The sequence below is a fragment of the Panthera tigris genome, chromosome D1 (assembly GCF_018350195.1).
Source record: "Panthera tigris isolate Pti1 chromosome D1, P.tigris_Pti1_mat1.1, whole genome shotgun sequence".
In the NCBI taxonomy this organism is placed as follows: domain Eukaryota; kingdom Metazoa; phylum Chordata; class Mammalia; order Carnivora; family Felidae; genus Panthera; species Panthera tigris.
The window spans coordinates 1061996-1085596 of NC_056669.1; the positions used below are offsets into that span (position 1 = coordinate 1061996).

The window sequence follows — 23601 nt, forward strand, 5'->3', positions numbered from 1 at the left end:
GTAAACTTCTTCATTAGCACTTGTTCAGGGCTGATCTGTGTTTTATTTGCAAGTTACGAAGTTGCCAACAGACCAGGAAATCCCCAGCGTTCACAGTGACTCTCGTATTTGCTTTGGAATCAGGAACACCATGCCCCTCTGTTAGATTTCACTTTTACTTTCAGTTCTAGACTCCGGGGCACAATTTCTATGTATCTCCTTAACTAAAAATGTACTAACTTAGAGTGAAATACCCTTGGACTGGCGCTGAAGTTGTTAGAGCACTTACGACCACGTGAAATTCCTTCCAGAGAGGGAGTATTTTTTTCATCATGATCGCCCTCAAGGGAAACAGATATTTTAAGCTTGATTTAAATAGAATAGGATAATGAGAACACACCGCAGTTGAGAGTCCTAGAAGTTCCAAACCAGGAATGGGGTGAACACGCTTCTCATACCCTGCTTAGACATGGACAGAAGAAAGCTGTTGTAAACCAGATACTAATGGCCTCGTGTGTCTATCTTGTCATTGTCCTGAAGCATTTCCTCGCTTCCTTCTGTGTGTACAAGAGGACTGGAGAGAAAACATATTTAGGTGATGTTTGGGTGCTGCAAGGAAAAGTGGAGTTTTTATAGAAAATAGTTGGGATGTTCACAGAGTTGGGAGGGAAAAGGTAAGTTATGTTTCACTATTTAAAAAATGGGTGCAGGTTTAGGAGAGGGAGGGTCCAAGTGGATACACTGAGTCCGTTTCTGTCATTCAGTCAACAGAGGTTTATTGAACACTCCCTATTTACAGGTACCCTGCTTGTACTAGAATAGTGTGCTGAACAAAATACATGCAGCCTTGCTCCTGTGCACCTTAGATTATAGGAAAACAATTATTTTTAAAACATCAATCACTGGGGAGCCTGGGTGGCTCAGGAAGTTAAGCATCTGATTCTTTGTGTCAGCTCAGGTCATGATCTCATGGTTTGTGGGCTCGAGCCCCACATCCGTGCTGACAGTGCAGAGCCTGCTTGGGGTTCTCTCTCTCTTCCTCTCTCTCTCTGCCCCTCCCCTGCCCATTTTCTCTCTCTCGCTGTCCCTCCTAAAATAAGTAAGTAAACATTTTTTAAAAATCCATCGTTAAAGTTGCGTGAAATGTTGCGGAGGAGACGTGGCGATGCACTCCGGGGCCTGGCAGGTAGGTCTCCTCTCCACTCTCACTGTGCCCGAAGCACCCGGGAAAGCCAGTCCCACTGGGACTCCTCAGGCCGCTGGTCGTTCAGTTGGGACAGGTACTCCCTTGGGCAGGCTCACCACGTCTTCACAAAGATTAGGCCCAGGCAAGTGGGAACTCAGTGTTAAAGGAATTGACAGCCTGGTGCTTCAAGTCCACAGGGGGCTCTTCCTAAACCCGATCAGCCTGAAAACCAGAGCTGCGAAGGGGGCCAGGCTGTCCCGCCTTGTCACCAACCTGTTCACCGTGGGGCTCTCTTCTTGAAGAGAAGGCTTCGTGCTCACCCATCTTGGCTTGTAAAATAGCGTCTCACCCCAGGTGTAAAGTCTTCCTGAACAATTGGAGATAATTGGCATTAGTGCTGAGAACATGGGGTGACTCTCAAATCTGGGTATAGAGCTGCCAGATGAAATCTAGGACAGCCAGTTCGATGTGAATGTAAGATAATCAATGAATAAGGTATTGTATGAGACAAACTTATGCCACCAAATTATTTGTTGTTTTATCTCAGATTTAAATTTAACGAGGTGTCCTGTATTTTCATTTGCTAACTCTGGCAACTCTCTCTGGGAACAAAGCGCCTGTGGTTTCCAAGTCACTGATTTCAACAAAATTGACTTGTCTGCTAGTAACTAAATTTTTTCATTAAAGATCATTAAAGGATTTTGGAGGTATGAAACAGAAGGTCAAAATATTGTGAAAAATTGACAAATGACATTGTTCTGGTCCTATCTATACTTACTTATGTAAACAAGGTTTTCAACACTTAGAATCTTTAGCAATAAAAGGAGCAGAATCTATGCTGAACCCTATTATAGTTAGTAATAGGTAATACTGATGAACACACAGTTGAACATTGTTCAAATATAAGCTGACACCCCCACTGAGATTGCATTTATAGTAGAGTTTTACTTTTTATATTTAGTAATTATCAACATTTGTGATCTACATTTTTTAATTTTTAAATCTTTAAAACTATTTTAAAGTTTGTTTATTGAGAGAGAGAGAGAGAGAGAGAGAGAGAGAGCATGCGCGCAGGTGAGGGGCAGAGAGAGGGGGAGAGAGAAAATCCCAAGCAGGCTCTGTGCTGTCAGTGCAGAGCCCGATGCAGGGCTCAATCCCACGAACCATGAAGATTATGACCTGAGCTGAAATCAAGGGTCATTCGCTGAACTGACTGAGCCACCCAGATGCCCCTGATCCGTATTGTTTCGACCAACTGTATAATAAGTATTGAAACTAGTATCAGTAATGCAATCAAAGAGAAATTTTTAACACTTAGAGCCTTTTGATCACAGGAAAAAGTAATTTCAAGTGTTATTTATTTATTGAGAGAGAGAGAGAGAGAGAGAGAGAGAGAGAGAGAGAGAGAGAGGATCCCAAGCAGGCTCTGTGCTGTCAACACAGAGCCAGAGGCCGGGGGTTGGAACCCATGAACTGTGAGATCATAACCTGAGCCGAAACCAAAAGTCAGACACTTAACCAACTGAGCCCCCCAGGTGCCTTGCTTGGAAAAAAACGAATTTCAATTTATACACATTTTGTTTCAGAAATATGTGCCAGGGTGATCATAAAGCTGTCCCTTGCAAACATGTATGGAAATACTGTGGAGGCACCAGAAACTAATATAACACTGTATGTTACCTATATTGGAATAATAAATAAAATTAAATAAAAATCTGTAGGGGCAGTAAAATGTTCAAGGACAAAACGCAACGCTATAATATTTACAGTTATTGAAGCCGAGCTGATGTTTAATGGACGATGGTGGGTATCGAATGGCTGGCTGTGGTATTTGTATTCGACCAATCGGTTGAAAAGAGGGCCGGATCCATTGTGTTCCAAAATACCTATGTCTGCATTCTGCAGGTGCTTCGCAACCGTGACAACTTTTATGCTTTTTTTTTTTTTAATTTTTTTAACGTTTTTATTTATTTTTGAGACAGAGAGAGACAGAGCATGAATGGGGGAGGGTCAGAGAGAGGGAGACAGAATCGGAAGCAGGCTCCAGGCTCTGAGCCATCAGCCCAGAGCCCGACACGGGGCTCGAACTCACGGACCGTGAGATCGTGACCTGAGCTGAAGTCAGACGCTTAACTGACTGAGCCACCCAGGCGCCCCAACTTTTATGCTTTAAAGTTAACAATGTCCAGAGGAGTTTCGTGTTTCAAAAATCCTCTTGGTGGCTACAAGATCAAAAGCATATAACGCCCACAAAAAAGGTTTTCAGTCACCTCCAAGATGAGTTGAAAATGTCTTGCCAGGTTTTGAACCGGGCAGGGTCGGAAGTGGACTGCGATTTCCCCGTGACATAAACTCAGTCACGTCGGCCCCTTCCAGCTGGAGCCCCGACTGCCCTGGGCGGCCGGAGCCACCGCATCCTGAAGACGCCCCAGCCCGTGCTGACTGTGCCGAACGGAACGGGCGTCCGTTTTGTTTCCACGGGAGGAAGAATTCCCGAATAACGTTACAGGATTTCCTTTGGCTCCTGATCATCTTAGCTGTGCTGGAAGGCGGCGCAGTCAGTTGAGCGCCCCCATCCATCCGGTACCCGGCAGGCGCCCCCCCCCCCCCCCCGCGTGCGCCGGGCAGCTGGAGGGACGGCAGGTGCACAGACCCCGGTGTCCCGGAGAGGACCGCCGTCACCGAGAGCTGTCCGGTGCGGGACAAGAGCCTAAAGGAAGGGACTTTTTTTTTTTTTTATAGCCAGGCCCACCCTAGTTACAAAAACAACCAACCAGGCGAAGACAAACACGCGCACACACACCTCGCTACCGGAAACGAAGAAGGCCACGCCGCCGCCCCAGGCACTGCAGCTAGGCCCACGGGGAACCCGCGCTTCCGCCCGCGCCCTCGCTCCTGCGACCGCCGGCGGGGACGCGCGACCGGGCCGACCCCGAGCACGCGGCCGCTGCCCGGGCGCGAGCGCGCGGCGCCGGCTCTCTGGAAGGCCGCCCGGCGGGGTGGCGCCCGGGGTCGCGGAAATCCCCCGGGGTGGGGGCGGGGAGGGCTGGCCAGGCCGCGGTCAGGGGAAGCGCGTGTGGTTACCGCCCCGGAGTTCCCCGTCGTCCCGCGAGGAAAGCACCGGCCGCTGCACGGACGGGCGGGGGGCGGGGGGGTCGGCGCCAGGCGCTAAAAGGCGGCGACGCCCTGCGGCGCGCCCCGGAGCCGGGCGACGGCGGCCACCCGACGACGCGGCCGGCACGCGCGGGGCCTCGGGGCGGCAGGTGCGCGACGGGCCGCGAGGGCGCGGGGGCGTGGGTGCGCGGGCGCGGACCTCCCCCGGGGCGGCAGGAGGTAACGGGTCGCCGGGCGCGTGCGTGCGTGCGCGCGCGCGCGCGGGCCTCTCCTCGGGCGAGGGGCCCACGGGGCAGCGGGTGTGCGGGTGCGCGGACCTCCCCTCGCGCGGGCGGGGGGTTCACGGGGCGTGCGGTGGAGCGCGAGGGTCGAGGCCCCCCCCCCCCCCGCCAGCCCCTGCCGTGCGCACCTCCGCGCCAGCCAGTGGAGGGCCAGTGGGGTGGGAGGCCCTCGCGGCCGGGGTGACCCCAGGGCCAGGAGGTGTCCCCGCGCCTCGGTGGATGCCCAGTGAGCTGCGGGACAGGGCGCCCCACAACTTGGTAGGGAGGCCCCAGTCGAGTCCTGCTCAAACCCGCGGAGGAACGACTGTTGGAATGTTCGCACGTGGTGGCACAGAGAGTAGATTTCTGGTCGTTTCCCCGGTGGTCGGTGCCGGGACCCTGTAGACACCTTGAGTGAGTGGTTTGGGGTTCAAATCTCACGGTCTCCAGAAAGGGGTACCGTTATTATCTCCGTGGACAATGAGGGAACTCAGGCTCAGGGACGTTTTCTGGCCCAAGGGCACCCCTCCGGTCTCGGTTACCTGAGTGGAAACGTAGGATGCCTGACTTCAAACCCTCGTATGAAACCGTCGGGGAGCAGACTTGGGAGTCATTACTGTAACATTGATGTTCTTAATGCTGTGCCGGTGACCGTGAGGGTGTTGTCATCACCGGGCGCTCAGTCAACTTTGCTAACATTCACTCTGAACTTCGTGTCTGCATTCCGAACGGTGCCCGGTGGATGCCGGCAGTGGGTGGGCCATCCGGGGCTGAAACCTGGTTCTGATCCGGAGGAGATCACAGTCCAGGGAGGCAGAAAGGGGCCAGGGTCACAGCTGTGCATTTGTCAAGCGCCTAAGTCGGTAGAGACGGCCACCAGCCCTGGGATCAGGAAGGTTGCCCACGTCACGCTAAGGGTAAGAAGAGGCTGATTCTGTGAAGGAACCGCTAGAAAGGAGACAGGAGTCCCCAGAGGGTGGCATTACAGTAGCCAGGGGACTGGGACATATCTAAGAGGCGCCAGGGCCAAATGTGACTTCCACTGGTTGTGGGGAAGAAGGCGTTGGCGTTAACAATATCGACAGCACTTTTAAGTGGTGCTGGCTGAATGTAATTGTACAGGGGGGGTCTCACCCGAGGCCCTTGGCGGTGAAGACAAGGTGAGACGCAGGCACCACCTGGGCCTTGACAGCGGGGTTTGAACCGCACAGGTCCCCTTATGTGCCTGTGGTTCCCCTGAGTACGGCACAGCATTGTAAATGTATTTTCCTTTGGTTTTCTTAACATTTTCTTTTCTCTAGCTGGCTTTATTGTAAAAATACAGTGCATAGTACATATAACATGCAAATATGCATTAGTCGAGTGCCATCGGTAAGGCTCCTGTCAACTGTACTGTGTTACTAAGGTCTTCGGGAGTCAGCAGTTACGCTCAGATTTTCAACAGCCTGGGGAGAGGGGCGGGTGCCCCTGACCCTGCGTCGTCCAGGGGTCCGCGGTAGTCGCCAGATTGGAAAGTGGGGTCGAGAGAGGATTTTTGTTGGTGTTTTCATTTTGAAACTGAGACAGACTTAAGTTTGCTTGCTACATCGAGGGAAGGGTCCGCAGAGAAGAAGGGGTGAGGGACTGGGGCGGAGAGCAGGATTTCTGAGGCAGCGGGTAGGTTATGAGGGAGAGAGGCATGGATTTGAGGAGGTGAAGGTCTCTAACAGAAGGCACAGCAGTCTAGCAAACAGGATGCGGGCCAGTGGAGGAGAAATTTGAGGAGGGCCCTGCAGGTTTGCATACTTGCAGGGGCCAAGGAGCTGCCTAGCTCACCAGAGCTGTGGCTGTGCTAGTCCCCAGCCTAGGGCGGGAGGCGTGAGGGTCCCCAGCCTCGGGGGAGGGCCGCAGGGGAGGGCCCCATCCTGGGGGAGGGCCACTGGGGTCCTCAGCCTGGGAGGAGACTGCGGGCCCCCAGGCTGGGGTGGGAGGCGTGAGGGTCCCCAGCCTGGGGGAGGGCTGCAGCTGGGGGCCCATTCTGGGGGGAGGGCCACTGGGGTCCCCAGCCTGGGAGGAGACTGTGGGCCCCCAGCCTGGGGCAGGAGGCGTGAGGGTCCCCAGACTGGGAGGAGGCCATTGGGATCCCCAGTCTGGGAGGAGGGCTGTGGAGGTCCTCAAGCTTGCGGGGAGGCCTCAGGGGTCCCCAGCATATTTGGGGGTCTGCGTGCTGAAAGAGGGTAAGAGAGTTTGAATCCATCTGGGGTGGGCAATTTTTTGTACTTTATCATACAACTGTTGCCTGTATTTCCGCAGTCATGCATGTGCCTTGTGTCCACCCCCAGGCTTCTTCAGCATAAGGCCCGTGTAAGCAGTTCACAGTCTCAGATGTATAGAGGCCAGGCAGGTGACAGAGCGAACAGATCTGGGGATGTCTCTTTTAAACAAAACCCCACTCTATTTATGCATTTAACATGTAGGAATATTCTTCTTCTCCACAAATACAGGACTCTCATTTTTCTCCAAACTTGTCTCTCTTTGTCCACCTTGCATTTTTGGTGCTTTTGACAGACACAGGTATTAGAGCAGTCTCACTCCCTTGCTGACCGTACTGTGAGAAAAACCACAGTTCCAGTTCAGGGACAAATGTATCCGTATCAGAGGGCCGGGGCGTGTGCCCTGTGTGAAAGATGAAGCCGCTGTGTGCCTGCTGGCCGCTTGTCACCCACTGTTGGCAGTCTGGTTTTCACAAGGACCTGGGATCTAGGGTCATGGGAAATCTCTTACTTTTAACAATGTTAGTAATGAAGCAGGGCAAGTACATTAAGTAACAGCACTGTATCCGTGTTAATTTCCTGGCCTCCATAGTTGTATCATGATCTTATAAGATAGTAGCTTTGGAGAAGTTGAGTGTAGGGTATGTGGGAACCCTCCTGTTTCTGTAACTTTTCTGTATGTATGAATTCATTTCAAAATCCAAAGTTAAAACAATGAGTAAAATACCGAGATCCAATTCTGTGAAAGCCAAACATAATAATACCCTTGCTGGCCACCCGCTGGAGCCCTCTGGTTTTCACTTGGGATTTCGTGGCCTCTGCAGTGCATCACACAGCACCGTGTCTTGGGCAAGGTAGCCAATCAGCAAACACTAGTGCTCTGGCTTGAAGAACGTGTTTACAAAGAGATCGTTGTGTTATATCTGTGAGGTATTTGACTTTTAAAACTGTCTTTTTCTCGTTTTAAACAGGTTTTACAAAAGAGGCAAAGTGTTCTACTTCTAGATTTTTTCCATTTTTTTCCCCATAAATCAAAACATCTCAAAATGGAGGCCTAACACCCTTAAAAGGGACTTAGTCTGATCTCCGGGAGGTAGTTTTGTGCATGAAGAAACAAGTGTGAACTGGAGTTTTTATTATCCCAAAGGATGTTAATTTTAAACAATACAGTCTAGTGGCATGAGGTGTAACTATAAAGTCTTGATGATCTCGTCTTTGAATTTGACTGGTGGATATAAAGGGAAGTGATTCTAGCCAGAACAGAACAGAGAGAAGGAACTTGTGTTTGGTACAGATCTGAAAACGAGCGACAGTTATCTAGAACAATATTCACCCCTCTACTAAGTTAGAGAAGCACGCAGGTGAGGCCTCTGACAGGTCAAGAGACTTCCATGGTGACAAAGAAATGTCCAGAACAAGACTTTGCGGTGCCCCAGGCGTAGAGTATGGCACACTAGCATGGACGATTGGTAAAGGAATGATCTAAGCACTTATCTGAATGCGCATGTGTTAAAAGTCTCAAGTTCGGCTTGTTTGAATGGGCTGTTATCTCTGACAAGGATGACGGTGAGAATGATGGCTGGATGGTCCATTTTGGGAAAAGAACAGACTTACGCAGACACAGTGACTAGCCCCGGAAGGGTTTCTGCAATAATGTGTAAAATTTTTGTCCACTGCTGACGTTAGACACAATAACTGATCCCTGGAACAGAGCCACGTTTCTCATATCACCTGGAAGTAAAGAGCCAAAGTCGCAGCGGAAACCCCAACACCTGTGGGACCCAGGAAACTGTGCGCAGAAATCACTGCTAGAGAAGCCACGGAGACCCGTTTGCAGATTGTTGTTCATGTTACTGACACAGAAACTTTTTACTGGTAGCTGGTCGTAATTGAGAAACTCTGAACTTGCACAAGGTCTCTGCTTGGCCAAAGGAGGGGATTGTGACAACGTAAATTCATTATTTTCTTGTTGCGATGAATTCTGGCTCAAGGTATGCTGTCTTTGGGATTTCTGACCAAAGCCACCTTTGTACACTTCGATTATTCATCTTCGTGTACAAACGCAGCCCTCTGACTTTTGACTGTTTTAAGAAACAAATCCATTGTCAGAATAGATTTGGTAGTGTCTTTCAACAGCGTGAAGCTGAGCCTAAAAAGACCAGTTGAACAAACACATTCTTCTCTGAGGATTTATTTGAAATACAGTATTCAGTTTCCTGGAATCACTAGGATTAAGTAACCAAGCCGCTGACTATGGGAAGTAATTGTCGTTCAGGTAATTTTGAAACAGGACTTAAGATGCACCAGCCAATTCTGTTCCCACTTCAGCTCATTTGTAGGAAAATTCTAGATCGTTTTGTTTTTCCTATTACAAATATTCTAGGAAGAAAAATTACTTAATTCGAGCACGATTTGGGATAGATGGTATTCCATCGCATCTAAGATGTCACTAATTGGAAAACACACCATTATTTTATATAGTTCCAAGAAAGAAAAGCGCTGCTGATTAAAATACGGTATTTGTTAGCTGAAAGGTACCTCTTGGTAACAGAGGTGTTAAAAAGATACATCCTACAATCAGTGAAATGACCCCAATGTACTCGTTTCTTCTGTTCAGGCAGGTCTTCCGCTTTTTCTTTTTTTCTGGCTACCAAATTTCGTAATTAAAAAAAAGCAAGATAAACATAGTTTGGATTTTTTTCTGTGGAGCACGTGCAGGGCATAGGTTTCCTCCCCGAAAACAGGCTGGCAGTGTGAGCCCCACGCCTGGTCTCCAGGCCAGCCGGGCACCGTGAAGCGCCCCCGCCGAGGCGCTGTCCTGCCTGCGGGGGTGCCCGGCGCCGAGTGGCATCTTGGTGCCCTGAAGCGCTCCCCGCTGGTGCGCGGGGTTTTGACTTCCACGGCGAGGTGCCGTGTGCCATCGTGCTCGCGCTGTGTGTGTAAAGATTATGGAAAAGCGCAGTTGCACACACTCTCCCCCTACCGCGTGTCAGCGTCGAGCTTAGAATCTCACCATGCGGAAGCCCTGAATACACAGAGGGAAAGAAGGACAAGAGACTTCCTGTTCTGGGTGTCCGCCTCGTGATAAAAGTAACCACCGTCCAGAGCCATGCACAAAGCTACCTCCCCAGAGAAAGGCTGGTCCCTTTGCCACCCCGTCCGTTTCGTCATGAACATCGGAGCAAACAGCACATTGTCATCAAAGCTGCTGAAAGGCGGCACCGTGTCGGGGCTGAAATACGACCACTCGTGTGAGCTGTACCGAATGTCCACGTTCTCGGCCTTCCCCGCCGGCGCCCCTGTCTCGGAGCGGAGCCTGGCCCGGGCCGGGTTCTACTACACGGGCCGGAAGGACAGGGTCCGGTGCTTCTGCTGCGGCCTGACGCTGGACAACTGGAAGCAGGGGGACAGTCCCCTGGAGAAGCATCGGAGGCTGTACCCCAGCTGCAGCTTCATCCAGAGTCTGAATCCGGTGAGCGCTTCGGGCGCCACCTCTCAGTCCGCCTGTCCTTCCTCAGGGACGCGCTCCAGGCTCTCGCCGCCTCCCAGCGTGGAAAACGGGGGCTGTCCTAGCCGCTCCTGCGCCACCTTCCCGCAGAACCCTGTGACCTTCAGAGCAAACCAAGGTCTCTGTCCCCGGAGGACGAGACCCCGCCACCGTGCGATGGAGGCCGAGGAAGCCAGGTTGCACTCTTTCCAGGGCTGGCCCTTGACCTTCCCGCTGCCGGAGCAGCTGGCCAGAGCTGGGTTTTACTACCTGGGCCCTGGGGACAAGGTGGCCTGCTTCGCCTGCGGCGGGAGACTGAGTAACTGGGAGCCGGACGACGACGCCCTGTCAGAGCACCTGAGACACTTCCCCTTCTGCCCGTTCGCAGAAAGCCGGCTTCAGGACGCCTTGCGGTGCGCCGTGTCCAACCGGAGCATGCAGACGCACGCGGCCCGCTCCCGAAGCTTCTGCAGCTGGCCCCCCAGCGTGCCTGTTCTCCCCGAGCAGCTGGCCCTGGCTGGCTTCTACTACATGGGTGAGGGGCTTCGTGCGGTCGCGGGAGAACGGCCCGCGTGTTGTGCCTTAGCTCGTCGTCGTGGGCACCTTGTGTGTATTCACGAGTCTTGGTCCAAAATTTGTTTCAGGGCACAGTGATGACGTCAAATGCTTCTGCTGCGACGGTGGACTGCGCTGCTGGGAATCAGGAGACGACCCGTGGGTGGAGCACGCCAAGTGGTTTCCAAGGTGATCGTTTTGAAACCCTCTGTGCGAACGTTTGTCGTCGTTATGGGACGGGTTGTGTTTACCTGACAATCGGCCGTTGCTTTATTCTTTCTTTCAAAAATGCACTCGTGAATAAATTTAGGATGAATTGCTTAGAAAAATAACTAAACCGTTTCGACGGAAGATACAGGTTTATGGTTTCCTGTGTACACACATTGTAGAGAAGTACAGAGAAGAAAATGTAAAAGTCCAGAAACCCCATTATCTAAAGAGGACCACAGTTAGCATTTTAGTGAATATCCCTCCAGACACCTCTTGAAACATACGTACATCGGTAGATGAACGTATATAGTATTAAGTGAATTAGATATTATATATACCGTTTTGAAACCTTTTTTCAGTTAGCCTCATGTCTTGGACATATTTCCATGTATTCAGCATTTCATGTTAATTGATCATCTGTTGCCAGGCAGTGTTCCAGGTGGTTAAGATACTCAGCTGAACAAACCCAAGATCCTTGGTCTCACACATTAACTTAATAGCCAGAGAAGCAGACACTTCATAAAAACTCAATAAATTATGTAGCATGTCGGAAGATAGCAAGTGCTACAGACAACGAGAGAAAATAGGACGGTGAGAAAAATCAGAAGCACCAAGCAGGTTGGGGTATTGAATAGGGTGATCGGGTCAATATAGACACATCTCTCCTCCTTTGATCACTACAGAGCATTTCCTTGTCCGTTCCTACACTTACTTTTGATTATTCCATGCTTATTTGTGCTCTTGTTTTGAAATTGAAGTCAAGAGGCCTCCGATGGTATTGTTCATGGTCAAAACTTCTAGTGTTTCTAAGAAGTGCTCCTAGCTTTCCATTGCAGGAACTTTGACAATATATAAAGACAAGGGTGAATCTGGGTTCCTTTTATACTTGGGTGACAACGGGTGTGTCTGATCTAGGAACTGCTGACTTGGGACCATCTGTCTTGTTAGAAAATGTGTTCACCTTCCTCATTATTCCTCTCTTGTCCTGCTTCGTGTATTTTTAAGTTTTAAACGTGCAGGGTTTATGAGAGAGCAGCATTATTTATTAGAGAACTTTCTCCCTGTCGCTTTGACTCTGTTCTCAGTGTTCAGAGTGTATTTGGCAATCTGCAAAATTTTGAAGAGCACAGCCGGGAGCTCCCAGTGGAGACTGAGAGCCCCGTGACCCTTGGAGCTCCAGCGTCGGTGAGGCACTGTGTGCAGTCTCTCACTTACGGCATCTTGCCTCTTCCCATGTGTGAAATGAATGTTAAGTGCTGATGTGTACGTTTATGTTCACTGGAAATACTTAGCTGCCTACAAATAATGGGGTTAAAACAACCCCCCAGACTTAACTTTGTTCGTATTTCAGGTGTGAGTATTTGATACGAATCAAAGGACACGAGTTCATCAGTCAGATTCAAGCCAGTCACCCCTGTCTCCTTGAACAGGTATGGGTGGCTTTTACAAATCATTGGTCAACAACAGATAAATTATCTTCTGCTAATCACAGAGAGGAGTACTTAGCGAACAAAGAGTTGCTTTAAAAATACGTTTCATTTCTTTATAATACCCAACATGATCTTACAGCTAAGTCTTTGCATACAGATGCCGAATTAGAGACCTACCGAAAAATAATATTTAAGGTATGGCTCTGAGTATTTCTGTAACAAGGTTTCAGTAAGTTAAATTATTTGAGGGAAAAAATTGGCACGTAATAGTTTTACTATACAGTTTTCTCTTGAAAAGATGTGAGAATGAGAATTGTACTGGTCCTTCTCCTCTTCCTGGAATGAGATTGCTGGGAAGAGGGCAGAGCAGGAGGACCCTCAGCTCACCTCGTCCACGCCGGATACAGCTAGAGAACAGCCACATCAGTAAATAACCCAGAAAGTGGCCTGAAGACTGGCCACACAGACTCTAGAACTAAATATAGAGAAAAGGCCACATCGAAGGTGGCAGGAAGGGCAGAGACGCAGTGGGCAGCTCAGTGGACTGCAGGCCATCTGCGGGAGAGAGGGAGCCACAGGTGCAGCGAGGGGGGAGAGAAACAGACCCTCACAGCAGGGATCCCACGTGGGCAAGATGAATCCCCGTGACACCTGGCTTTGAAAACCAGAAGGGCTGAATTTTGTGAGTTCTTACAACCATCAGGACTGAAAACCTGGAATTTTCAAAATTGGCACGCCCAGCTCTAGAACAGCCAATAGGTAAGAGGAAACTGAGTCCCCACCATTAGACAGCACAACAAACATCCCGTGGAGATAGAGAGTAATAAGCAGCAGTTTGGGCCCCGTGGGAGACGGAAGTGTTTACTCCTTTCAGACTTCACTGAGGGACTTCTCTAGGAACCAAGGAGCTGGCAGGCACCATTTCCTTACTCTGTCCCTCAGCATAAGCACGTGGCCACCTGTGGGAACCAGGGCAGCACCTACACTTGCTACCTGACTTGCTTAAGTCACACCACCCCCTCTGCTGGGCCCACCCCAGCCCCCGTGCTGTGGGTCCCCTGCAACCAGAAGATTGGCATGAACCTTGCTAACACCACGTTTTGCGCTTTGTGGATCCATCTCATCCAACATGCTCTTGGCCGGAGCTCATCCAGACCGGGGCTGCAAGCCTGGCGGGGCGCAAGCAGCCCCGACGAGGGCCAGCGCCGCTCCAAAGTGAGTCCCGCCCCAGGGGGAGGGGAAGACAACCACACACACGGGTCCCAACAGGCTGCGGTAGTCGGAGGGGTGGGGCGGTGGGCAGACGCCCACCAGGCCTGCCTGGTCTGACGGCAGGCCCTGCTCACCAACAAACTTCTCAGGGAGCAACAAGCACAAGGCCGGTGCTACTGCATCTCTGGCAAACCCCTGCTCTGACTCAACTCAAACCCCAGGTGGCCCCAGACTGGCCCACAAACAGCCCAGGGACAAAACCCTGCCCACAACAGGCAAAGACACCCTGTGCGGACGACTGGACTTAAGGCAGAGGGAGCTCAGCCACCACAGGAGGGTGCACATCACATACAGGACATGCCCCTGAAGGGCCAGGTTCTGGGGAACGGGACAGCACAGCAGGACATGGAAGGTTCTCTCCTTCATAAGGACACTACTTTCAAGAGCAGGAGATGGAGCTGACTTTCCTAACACACAGAAACAGACACACAGACAAGATGAGGAGACAGAGGAATATGTTCTAAGTGGAAGAGCAGGAGAAAAATCACAGTATGAGACCCAAGCAAAACAAAGATAAGTAATAAGTCTGATGGAGAATTTAAAGCAATTATCATAAGGATACTCACTGGACTTGAGAAAATAGTGGGAAGTATGAGTGAGATCCTGACATAGAGATAAGGAATAACATAGCAGAGATAAAGGCTCACTAAATGAAATAAAAAAACATGGGTGATGGAATGAACAGCAGGACGGAAGAAGCAGAGGAATGAATTAGTGACCTAGAAGGCAGAGGAATGGAAAGTTATCAAGCTGAGCAGGAAAGAGAAAAAAATTATGCAAAATGAGAATAGACTCCATCAAGCATAACAATATCTGTATTATATGGATCCCTGAAGAAGAAGAGAGAGGAAAGGGGGCAGAAGATTTATGTGAGGCAATAACAGCTGACAACATCCCTGCTCTGGGGAGGAAAAACAGAAATCCAGATGTAGGAGGCACAGGGAGCCACCAATAAAATCAACCCAAGGAGGTCCACACCAAGACACATAGTAATTAAACAGTGGTGATAAAGAGAATCTTAAAAGCAATAAAAAAAAAAAGATATTTGCATATAAAGGGAAACCCCATAAGGCTACCAGGGGATTTTTCAGCAAAAACTTGGCAGGCCAGAGGGAATGGCAAGAAATATTCAAAGTGCTGGAAGGAAAATAATCTTCCTAGAAAAGCAGATAAGAATTTATATAATAGTTTGAGGGTTACTTTGTAGCCACAGACAGTAGAACTGATCTAGGGTCCAACTTATCCCAAAGGATGACCCAGGAAATGTCAGGTGTTTGGGATGAAAGGCAAACAATGATTGTCTCATATCACTGAGAAGGTGTAGCCCTTTTCTTGCCTTCATGAATGAATATCGGCTTCATCAAGAATAGTTTATGGCATAGAGAATTACTTTTGAATGTAGATGCAATATTGCTTTTGAGGTAAAAAATCATTTGCCTATAAGCTAGTCAGTTTCCAATAAATTGAATAAAATAGATCTCTTGACTCATTTATATTATAATGGACAGGGTAAAACTTATATCTATCCTAATTTATATACTTTTTTTTCCTGCAGTTGTTATCTACTTCAGACAACACAGAAGATGAGAATGCTGAGTCACCAAGTATGTATAATGATAATAATTACTGCACTTAAATTATTTTTTTAATGTTTATTTATTTTTGAGAGACAGAGTGTGAGCAGGGGAGGGACAGAGAGAAAGGGAAACTCAGAATCCGAAGCAGGCTCCAGGTTCTGAGCTGTCAGCACAGAGCCCATCGTGGGGCTCAAACCCACAAACCATGAGATTGTGACCTGAGCCAAAGTCAGACGCTTAACTGACCGAGCCACCCAGGTGCCCCTAATTACTGCATTTAAATAGAACCTTTTGGTACGATGGTGATTGAAATGTGATAATAGTAATAATGTACATTGTATGATGTTCTGGACTGTGCAATGCATTCTCAAATTCATTCAGTCGGTATTTGTCAAACTTCAGTGTGTATCATATTTGCCTGAAGAACATTAAAAAATACTGCAGATTATGGAGCACCTGGGTGGCTCGGTCCGTTAAGCATGTGACTTTGCCTCAGGTCATGATCTCTCGGCTCGTGAGTTCAAGCCCCGCGTCGGGGTCTGTGCTGATAGCTCAGAGCCTGGAGCCTGCTTCAGATTCTGGGTCTCTGTCTCTAGCTCTCTGCCCCTCCCCCGCTTGTGCTCTGTCTCTTTCTCTCAAAGTAAAGAAACATTAAGAATTTTTTAAAAAAATATTGGAGGTTTCTGGTCTCCACATTAAACCTACTGTATTGAGTCATGGTATCTAAGGGTGGGACTTGACTATCTGTAGTTTTAACACACTGCTTACATCCAGCCTCACCCTTGTTCTCAGACCTTGTGGGAGCGCGGGCACCATGACATTAGCTTGCTCACATATTCTTCCTGTAACATGAAGAGGGTAGAAATTATTATTCCCATTCTTCTGTAGGGACCTGAGGCTCAGACAGGTTAAACCTAAAAGATGATAGAGTCACTATTTGAACAAGCTGTTCTACTCTGTCATCGAGTGTTTAATTCACTTCAGTAAATATTTATTGTGATTCTGCTATTCTGAGGAAAAAATAGAGAACAGGGTAAACATACGTCCTATTCTCATGAGCTAATAGTGCAAGAGATACAGACAAGGACGTGGGAAGGGATATGCTGGGAAAAGTGAAGCGTGCTGGGCTCTGGGGGTGCATGAGGGGCGGGTCACCCAAACTTGCAAGATCAGAAAAGGCTTTCCAGAGGAAGTACTTGTCTTAGCGCAGAACTGAAGGCAAGGGTAGGAGTTAACCAGATGACCAAGGGAGCAAAAGAATATTCTAGGCAGAGAGAACACATGAAAGTCTTAAGCCACACAAAAGAGCAGGCACATTTGAAGAAATGAGCAAAATTCTGTATGGCCAGAAAAAAGTAGGATCGCGAACAGATACATGAAGGAAGCCGGCCAGCGCTAAGAGTGGTCAGCCCTGCGGGCGGGCTTGGACCCAAGAGCCACCAGTCTGTGACTTCTGGTCTTGAGTGTAGAGCGTGAATGAGAAAGTGGCAAGAGATGAGGCTCACGAGGTGAGCGGGGCCCAGATTGGGTGCCGTCTTGTAAGCCACAGTTGAGTGTCTGTGAGAACGAAGCAGTTGTTGATGGAGTTTCAGAAGGAGTACGACACAGTCGGATCTGTGTGTGACAGTCACTCTGGTTGCAGGGCCGGGAAGGAAGTAGACAGGAGAGATTCAGTAGGAGGCCCTGTGGCGACGGAGTGAGCGAGGACAGTGGCCTCTTTGAAAAATACATGAAACATACTGGATTTAGAAAGCTCCTTTGTTCCTTCATCACGGGGAGAAAAGAATGTTTGGTGGCCGGGATCCTCGACATTCTGTTTCTTTCTCCCACTCACAGTTATGCTGGGGAATGCATATTTTGTATCGGAATACGATATTCCATATTCTTATCTTCGTGACTGAACGTGTGTATCATTATTTTAAGTTTAACAAAGTTAAGACAAAATAATGGCTCTACATTTTCTGGACTTTATGTTTTTGAAACTAATAACTTTCAATTCCAAAAATATATAGACTATCCCAACATGTGCCAAATTCTCGATTTTATGTAGTTGTTCATTTTGGGCCTGGAGAAAGTTCCTCCGAAGATGCCGTCATGATGAACACACCCGTGGTGAAAGCGGCCTTGGAGATGGGCTTCGGTAGAAACCTGGTGAAGCAGACCGTTCAGAGCAAGATCCTGACGAGTGGGGAGAATTACAAAACAGTCAGTGATATTGTATCAGATTTACTCAATGCAGAAGATGAAATCAGGGAAGAGGAGAAAGAAAGAGCCACTGAGGAAAAAGAATCAGGTACATGCGTTTAGTAATCAGTGTCTCTTTCTGTATGGAGTTGATGTCTGTCTCTAAGTTACTGAAAGTAACTCATAGTTACTCAGATTTTAGTTCAATCAGATTTTATGTTCAATGTTCTGAATTTGAATTCTGGAAATTTTTACATTAAAATATATTTGAGAGGCGCCTGGGTGGCTCAGTCAGCTGAGCATCCCACTTCGACTCAGGTCATGATCTTGTGGTTCATGAGTTCGGGCCCCGCGTCGGGCTCTGTGCTGACAGCTCGGAGCCTGGAGCCTGCTTGGGATTCTGTGTCTCCCTTTGTCTCGGCCTCTCCCCTGCTCATGCTCTCTCTCTCTCTCTCTCTCTCTCTCTCTCTCAAAGATAAAATACACATTAAAAAATTTTTTTTAATATTTTTGAATTGCTCATTAGTAAATTGAAAATGTATATATTGAATGAAAGCATTTTCTTTTCTTTTTGAATGTTTATTTTGAGAGAGTGTGTGTGCATGCAAGCAGGGGAGGGGCACAGAGAGGGAGAGACAAAGAATCTGAAGCCGGTTCTACCTCAGTGCTCAGCATGAATTATTCAGGCCTGCACACCCCCAGGCTGGCAGCAACAGAGCCCAAGCTCATCTTTGACCATCATCTTTGAGATCATGACCTGAGCTGAAATCCAGAGCCGGACACTTAACTGACTGAGCCTCCCAGGCGCCCTGAGTGAAAGGATTTTCTTAACTTATATTTTTACTCTTAACTTATATTTTTATTTTACTTATATTCTTAACTTATATTTTACCCAGAGTAAAAATACAGTTAAGATTACATTTACATATACAGTTACATATACAGTTTTTTGTTGACTGTATATGTAATCATACATGGCTTGTTTTTGATCCTAGGTTCATTCCTCTTTGCTATAAGTTAGGGTAGAATCAGGGGCAATTATGTATTTTAAAATTACCATCACAGTGTGTCTCAGCCTAATGACATTATGATAACATTAATAACACACATTAACGTATGGGTTATGATTAAGTTTCCTACCTGCCCACACAGGAACCTAGTTCCCCTTTGGGGTGTCTTTTGTTTAGGGGAGGTCTAGGATGCTGTTTCCATTCTCCCGGGTCAGGTTATCTTGCCAGCCTTGTCTGCCACTGTATCATCTCTGCTCAGCCTTCCTTCGCAAAACTCTCCTCCTCCAAGCATGTGCATTCCCATCTGGCGACTCTGAACCCTGCCATCGCTCTGGCCTAGACCAGGAGAAATCTCTCCGTTGCCACCCTTTGCTAAGCATGGACCGGATACGCCAGTGTTTTCAACACGGTTGAAAACAGACTGCAACTTTTAACAAGCTCTTCCTGGAGATGTAGGGGTAACAGAAGAGCATTGTGTCACAGATGGCCATTGACGGCTGTAACTGTTTGGGCCTCTCGGTGCCTCTGAGGCCTTCTTCCTGCGTCTATCTGCTTAGCTTCTGTTCTGGTTCATCTCTCCAAAGTTGTGGCCGTTTTACACACATGACTAGGGACGTCCCTTGCGAAAGCCCAGGTCCCCTGGTATCCCCAAAGCCCAGAATGAGAAAAGTTTACCCCTTGTCTTGTGTAGTGCCATCTGGGATCTGTTTCTTCCCAGGATGATTGACCGTAAGATCGTGCGCTCTGTGCTTGGACAAGCCTACCGCTCTGGTGGCTTTGTCTTCGGGGCCAACCTAGATGGACGTACCCGATCCTAGCAGGACGGCATCCTAGCTTTACCAAGGCAGGCATTATTCAGTCTGCAGACCCCTGGGACGGCAGTGACAGAGCCCACGCTCATCTTTGCCTGGCCTCGTCAGGGTTCCTGTTTCACCGTGAAGTGGAGATACGGCTGCTTGACCTGGCTGCTAGTCACCAGCGAGCACTTCTCAAAGTCTGAGGGCATCCAGCTATAAAGCACTTATGTTTCTTTCAAAGAAAATCCACAGTCTGCACAGATGACCCCAGTCAACAATATACAGTAATTGACATCGTCAGAAAGATGTCTTCCCGTCTCCACACACCCTAATGTCCACACTGGCAGGCACACTGTGCACATAGTTTGTGCTCCAGAAATACTGTTTGAATGAGTGAACGAAAATATCTCCGTTCAGGTTACTGATGATTTTATAGTTTTCCAAGAGCAGTAGGTAAGTAATTTCTTGACAGGTGTGTAAGTAAACTTAGGATAATTTTTCCAGAACCAAAGAATAATATGCTTCAAAGGTCTATTCAAATCTTTCCCTCTTACGTGCTAGAATGCAGTCTGTGAGTTTCAGATGAGTCCTTTTCTCCTCAACCACTAGCAATCCAATTTTAGAAGCTTTGAGAATTTCAGAGAACTTGTTACATTTGTCTAAGTAAAATGTAATTAGAAACATAAATGTTAGATGGAAAAACTAACATACTTCAACACCAGGTGCAAATTACATCACTACTTCTCTACCAGAGGATTTACCCCAGTGCATTAGGTGCAAAGTCATAGCCCTCTGGCCATTACTTCTTTGTTCCTTCTGCTCTTTACATAGGAAGGCTTGCCTCCGCCTCTGTTCAGTGCATACTTGTGCAGCCTTTTCTTTGTGCTACACACTAATCTCGGTCCTGGCCATTTCCCAGTTTTTTTCCCAGAGCTCCAGCTCTCTTCAAATAGGGTATCTCTGGCCTTGACTTTTTGACTAAGCACTATTTTTTATCCTTTATTAAATGATTCTATTTTTGTGTCCTGTTACTTGACAGAGTCAGCGTTTCTAAAATCCAACAGTCATTTCCCCCACATAAGTTTTTTAGATAGCCCCATTTCTGTCATTAGTTATTTTATAGAAGGAGCCTTATGGGTCATGGCAGAATTGTATAATAATGATTAAACTTAGGTTCATAGATCATATTGCCAGGAGATAATAAAATTGCAGAATTTTGAAATGCAAAGTATTTTGCCAAGAGGTACAAAACCTAGATCTTCCAGGGGAATATGGTGATCCTGTAGACAGGAGGGTATCCCTGACCAGTAGGATTTAATTTTTAACATGCTGTTAATGCCTTTCCCCACTTCCTAGAAAAGATTTGAGTAATGGCAACATCGTGTCTAATTTGGGGAAATAATTAAAATTTCATCTTAAAATGGAATTCTGAAGAAATTTTACGGGTGAATGATCATTTGAGAAATAAATGTTCTGTTGTTTTCATCTCCTGATTTTATCTTTCCCCAAGTTGACTAGACTGAATTGGAATTTCAGTTTTATCAGGTTCTAAATGTTACTTGGTTAAAGGCTCAGCAGTAGTTCAGAATGTCCAGGAACACAGATCACGGCTCCAGACTGCCTCCGCCTGTGTTTGACTTTCACGAGTTGTGTGTCCTTTACAGTTTGTTCGCCTCCCGGTGCCTCCGGTTCCTCGTCTGCTAAGTGGGGGCAGGGCGCCTTCCTGGGACAGCTGTTATGGAGGTGGAAGGGATTAATATATGATGCAAAGTGCTTAACACAGTGATCGTCAAGATGGCCCAGGCAGCAGGTGGCCCCGACCCCAGCCACCTGCGCGGCCTGACCAATCACAAATTATGTTGCTTTTTCATGCAGTTACGTGTAGGCGTGGAAGGAAGTATGTGAGCACAGTGGGAACATGTTTGTTTTCTTTTTTACAAAGATGATGTGTCATTAATCCGGAAGAACAGAATGGCGCTCTTTCAACATCTGACTTCCGTACTCCCCATCCTGGATGGTCTCCGAACTGCCAGAGTGATTACTGAGCAAGAACACAGTGTTATTACACAGAAAGCACAAACATCTCTGCAAGCAAGATTGCTGATTGATGCTGTGTTAGTGAAGGGAAGTTTTGCAGTCACCGTATTTAAAAACTGTCTCCTAGAAATGGACCCCGTGTTATACGAGCGTTTCTTCGGTGAGTGCTGCACAGTTATTTGGGGGATCTTTCTAAGCCAATTGAAAATATGCTCTTCGTGTGACAAGCACTGGGTGTCGTACATCAATCAGTGTTGAGTCGCTATCTTGTACACCCGAAACGAATATTGCATTGTTAACGCACTGGAATCTAAAATTCAATGCAATTCAGGTTTTTAAAAAAGAAAATATGCTTTAATCTTAATACTTTGGGATCATTGAAAATAATTCAGTCTAATTTATAAACTATTAATTGCACAAAAAGATAAAAGATTTTTATTGCCTTGATGTTATGACCGTTATGTATAGCATTTGGCCAGAGTCTAAGCTGTTAGTTTAAAAATGTGTATTCCGTGAATAAATATTAACGTTGTTTGTTATAGTGCCATTTTGTTTAGTGCTTTTTGCTTTTCTCCCTTAGTGCAACAGGACCTAAAGTATGTTCCCACAGAAGATGGTTCAGGTAAAATAGTATTAATTTAACCAATAGAAAACATTGGTTTTATTTTCTTGGCTTTTCATGGGAGCAGAAGCAGCAAGTTTCCTGTCATTAAAAATTCTTTTCTCGCTGGGGCGCCTGGGTGGCGCAGTCGGTTAAGCGTCCGACTTCAGCCAGGTCACGATCTCGCGGTCCGTGAGTTCGAGCCCCGCGTCCGGCTCTGGGCTGACGGCTCGGAGCCTGGAGCCTGTTTCCGATTCTGTGTCTCCCTCTCTCTCTGACCCTCCCCCGTTCATGCTCTGTCTCTCTCTGTCCCAAAAATCAATAAACGTTGAAAAAAAAAAATTAAAAAAAAAAAAAAAATTCTTTTCTCGGGGCGCCTGGGGGGCTCAGGTGGTTAAGCATCCGACTCTTGATTTCGGTTCAGGTCATGGGCTCACAGTTTGTGGGATGGAGCCCCCCCAACAGGGCCCTGCCTGCTTGGCATTCTCTCTCTTTCTCCCTCCCTCCCTCCCTCCCTCCCTCTCTCTCTCTCTCTCCCCCCCCCCACTGCCCCTCCCCGCGCGTGCGTATGCTCTTGCTCTCACAAAACATTAAACTAAAAAACATCAAGAAAATCCTTTTCTCTTGTTAGATTTGCCAGTGGAAGAGCAGCTGAGGAGGCTGCAGGAGGAAAGAACCTGCAAAGTGTGCCTGGACCGAGAAGTGTCCGTGGTGTTCATTCCCTGCGGCCACCTGGCGGTGTGCCAAGACTGCGCCCCTCCCCTCAGAAAATGCCCCATTTGCAGGGGCCCAATCAAGGGCACCGTGCGGACCTTTCTGTCGTGAAGAAGATCCAAAACTGTTTAAGCTTTACAACTAATGGAGTAAACGTATTCTATTTTTTACTTCTATACTGATTTGGTTTCCGGAAGATTTTTTTTAATCTATTTGCAGCTGAAAACTGTTCTATGTAAACATACACCTAACACATATGAACCATACGTATATTAGCAGGAGAACGGTGGGCTTTCGTTCCTGTGAACAGGAGTAGAGAGAGCACTCCACGCTCAATACTTATTGAAAATCGTGAGTGAAGTAAAATTTAAAAATTTTGAAATAAGCTTTCAGAATTTTAAACACTTTGGAGTGGTATGAAGAATCGGGAGCACTTTGGGGGCGCCTGGGTGGCTCGGTCGGTTAAGCATCCAGCTTCGGCTCAGGTCATGATCTCGAGGTCCGTGAGTTCGAGCCCCACGTCGGGCTCTGTGCTGACAGCTCAGAGCCTGGAGCCTGTTTCAGATTCTGTGTCTCCCTCTTTCTCTGACCCTCCCCTGTTCATGCTCTCTCTCTGTCTCAAAAATAAACATTAATAAAAAAAAATTAAATAAAAAAAAAAGAATTGGGAGCACTTTGGACCAGTGTCCTGTATGTAGAAGGTCTTGATATTTGTTGAGCGATTTTTTTAGGGCCTTGGTGGTTTTGTAAAGAATGCTGTGAGGAACGTTTTAATAAAGTCACCAACATTCCACGTGTTCCGAAAATCTTTCTGTACGGTTTGGCCCCTCCGCGGCTGCCTTCATCCTCCTGAAGACCTCTTGAGTGTTGAGCTGTACTGAGACCCCCTTCTGTAAGATGCTTCTGCGTTTACACCGGGAGGGCACCGGGCTAGCC

The 23601-nt window shown here is 47.8% G+C and overlaps 1 protein-coding gene across 4 annotated transcripts; it reads left to right on the forward strand.

The window, feature by feature from the left end:
* Positions 1–4373: 4373 nt before the first annotated feature.
* Positions 4374–22865, forward strand: LOC102951731 (baculoviral IAP repeat-containing protein 3). Of its 4 annotated transcripts, none has more exons than XM_042957545.1 (10): positions 4374–4428; positions 7763–10813; positions 10923–11022; positions 12395–12473; positions 13416–13688; positions 15301–15349; positions 17373–17615; positions 21256–21510; positions 21931–21972; positions 22583–22865. In XM_042957545.1, exons 2-10 carry the CDS (start codon positions 9901–9903, stop codon positions 22774–22776), a joined length of 2148 nt encoding a protein of 715 aa, XP_042813479.1. In that variant the 5' UTR covers positions 4374–4428; positions 7763–9900; the 3' UTR covers positions 22777–22865. The 4 variants fall into 4 exon arrangements, with proteins under 4 accessions (XP_042813479.1, XP_042813477.1, XP_042813478.1 ...); XM_042957543.1 differs by lacking the exon at positions 4374–4428 and adding an exon at positions 4688–5456; XM_042957544.1 differs by lacking the exon at positions 4374–4428 and adding an exon at positions 4688–4953.
* The last annotated feature ends 736 nt before the right edge of the window (positions 22866–23601 follow it).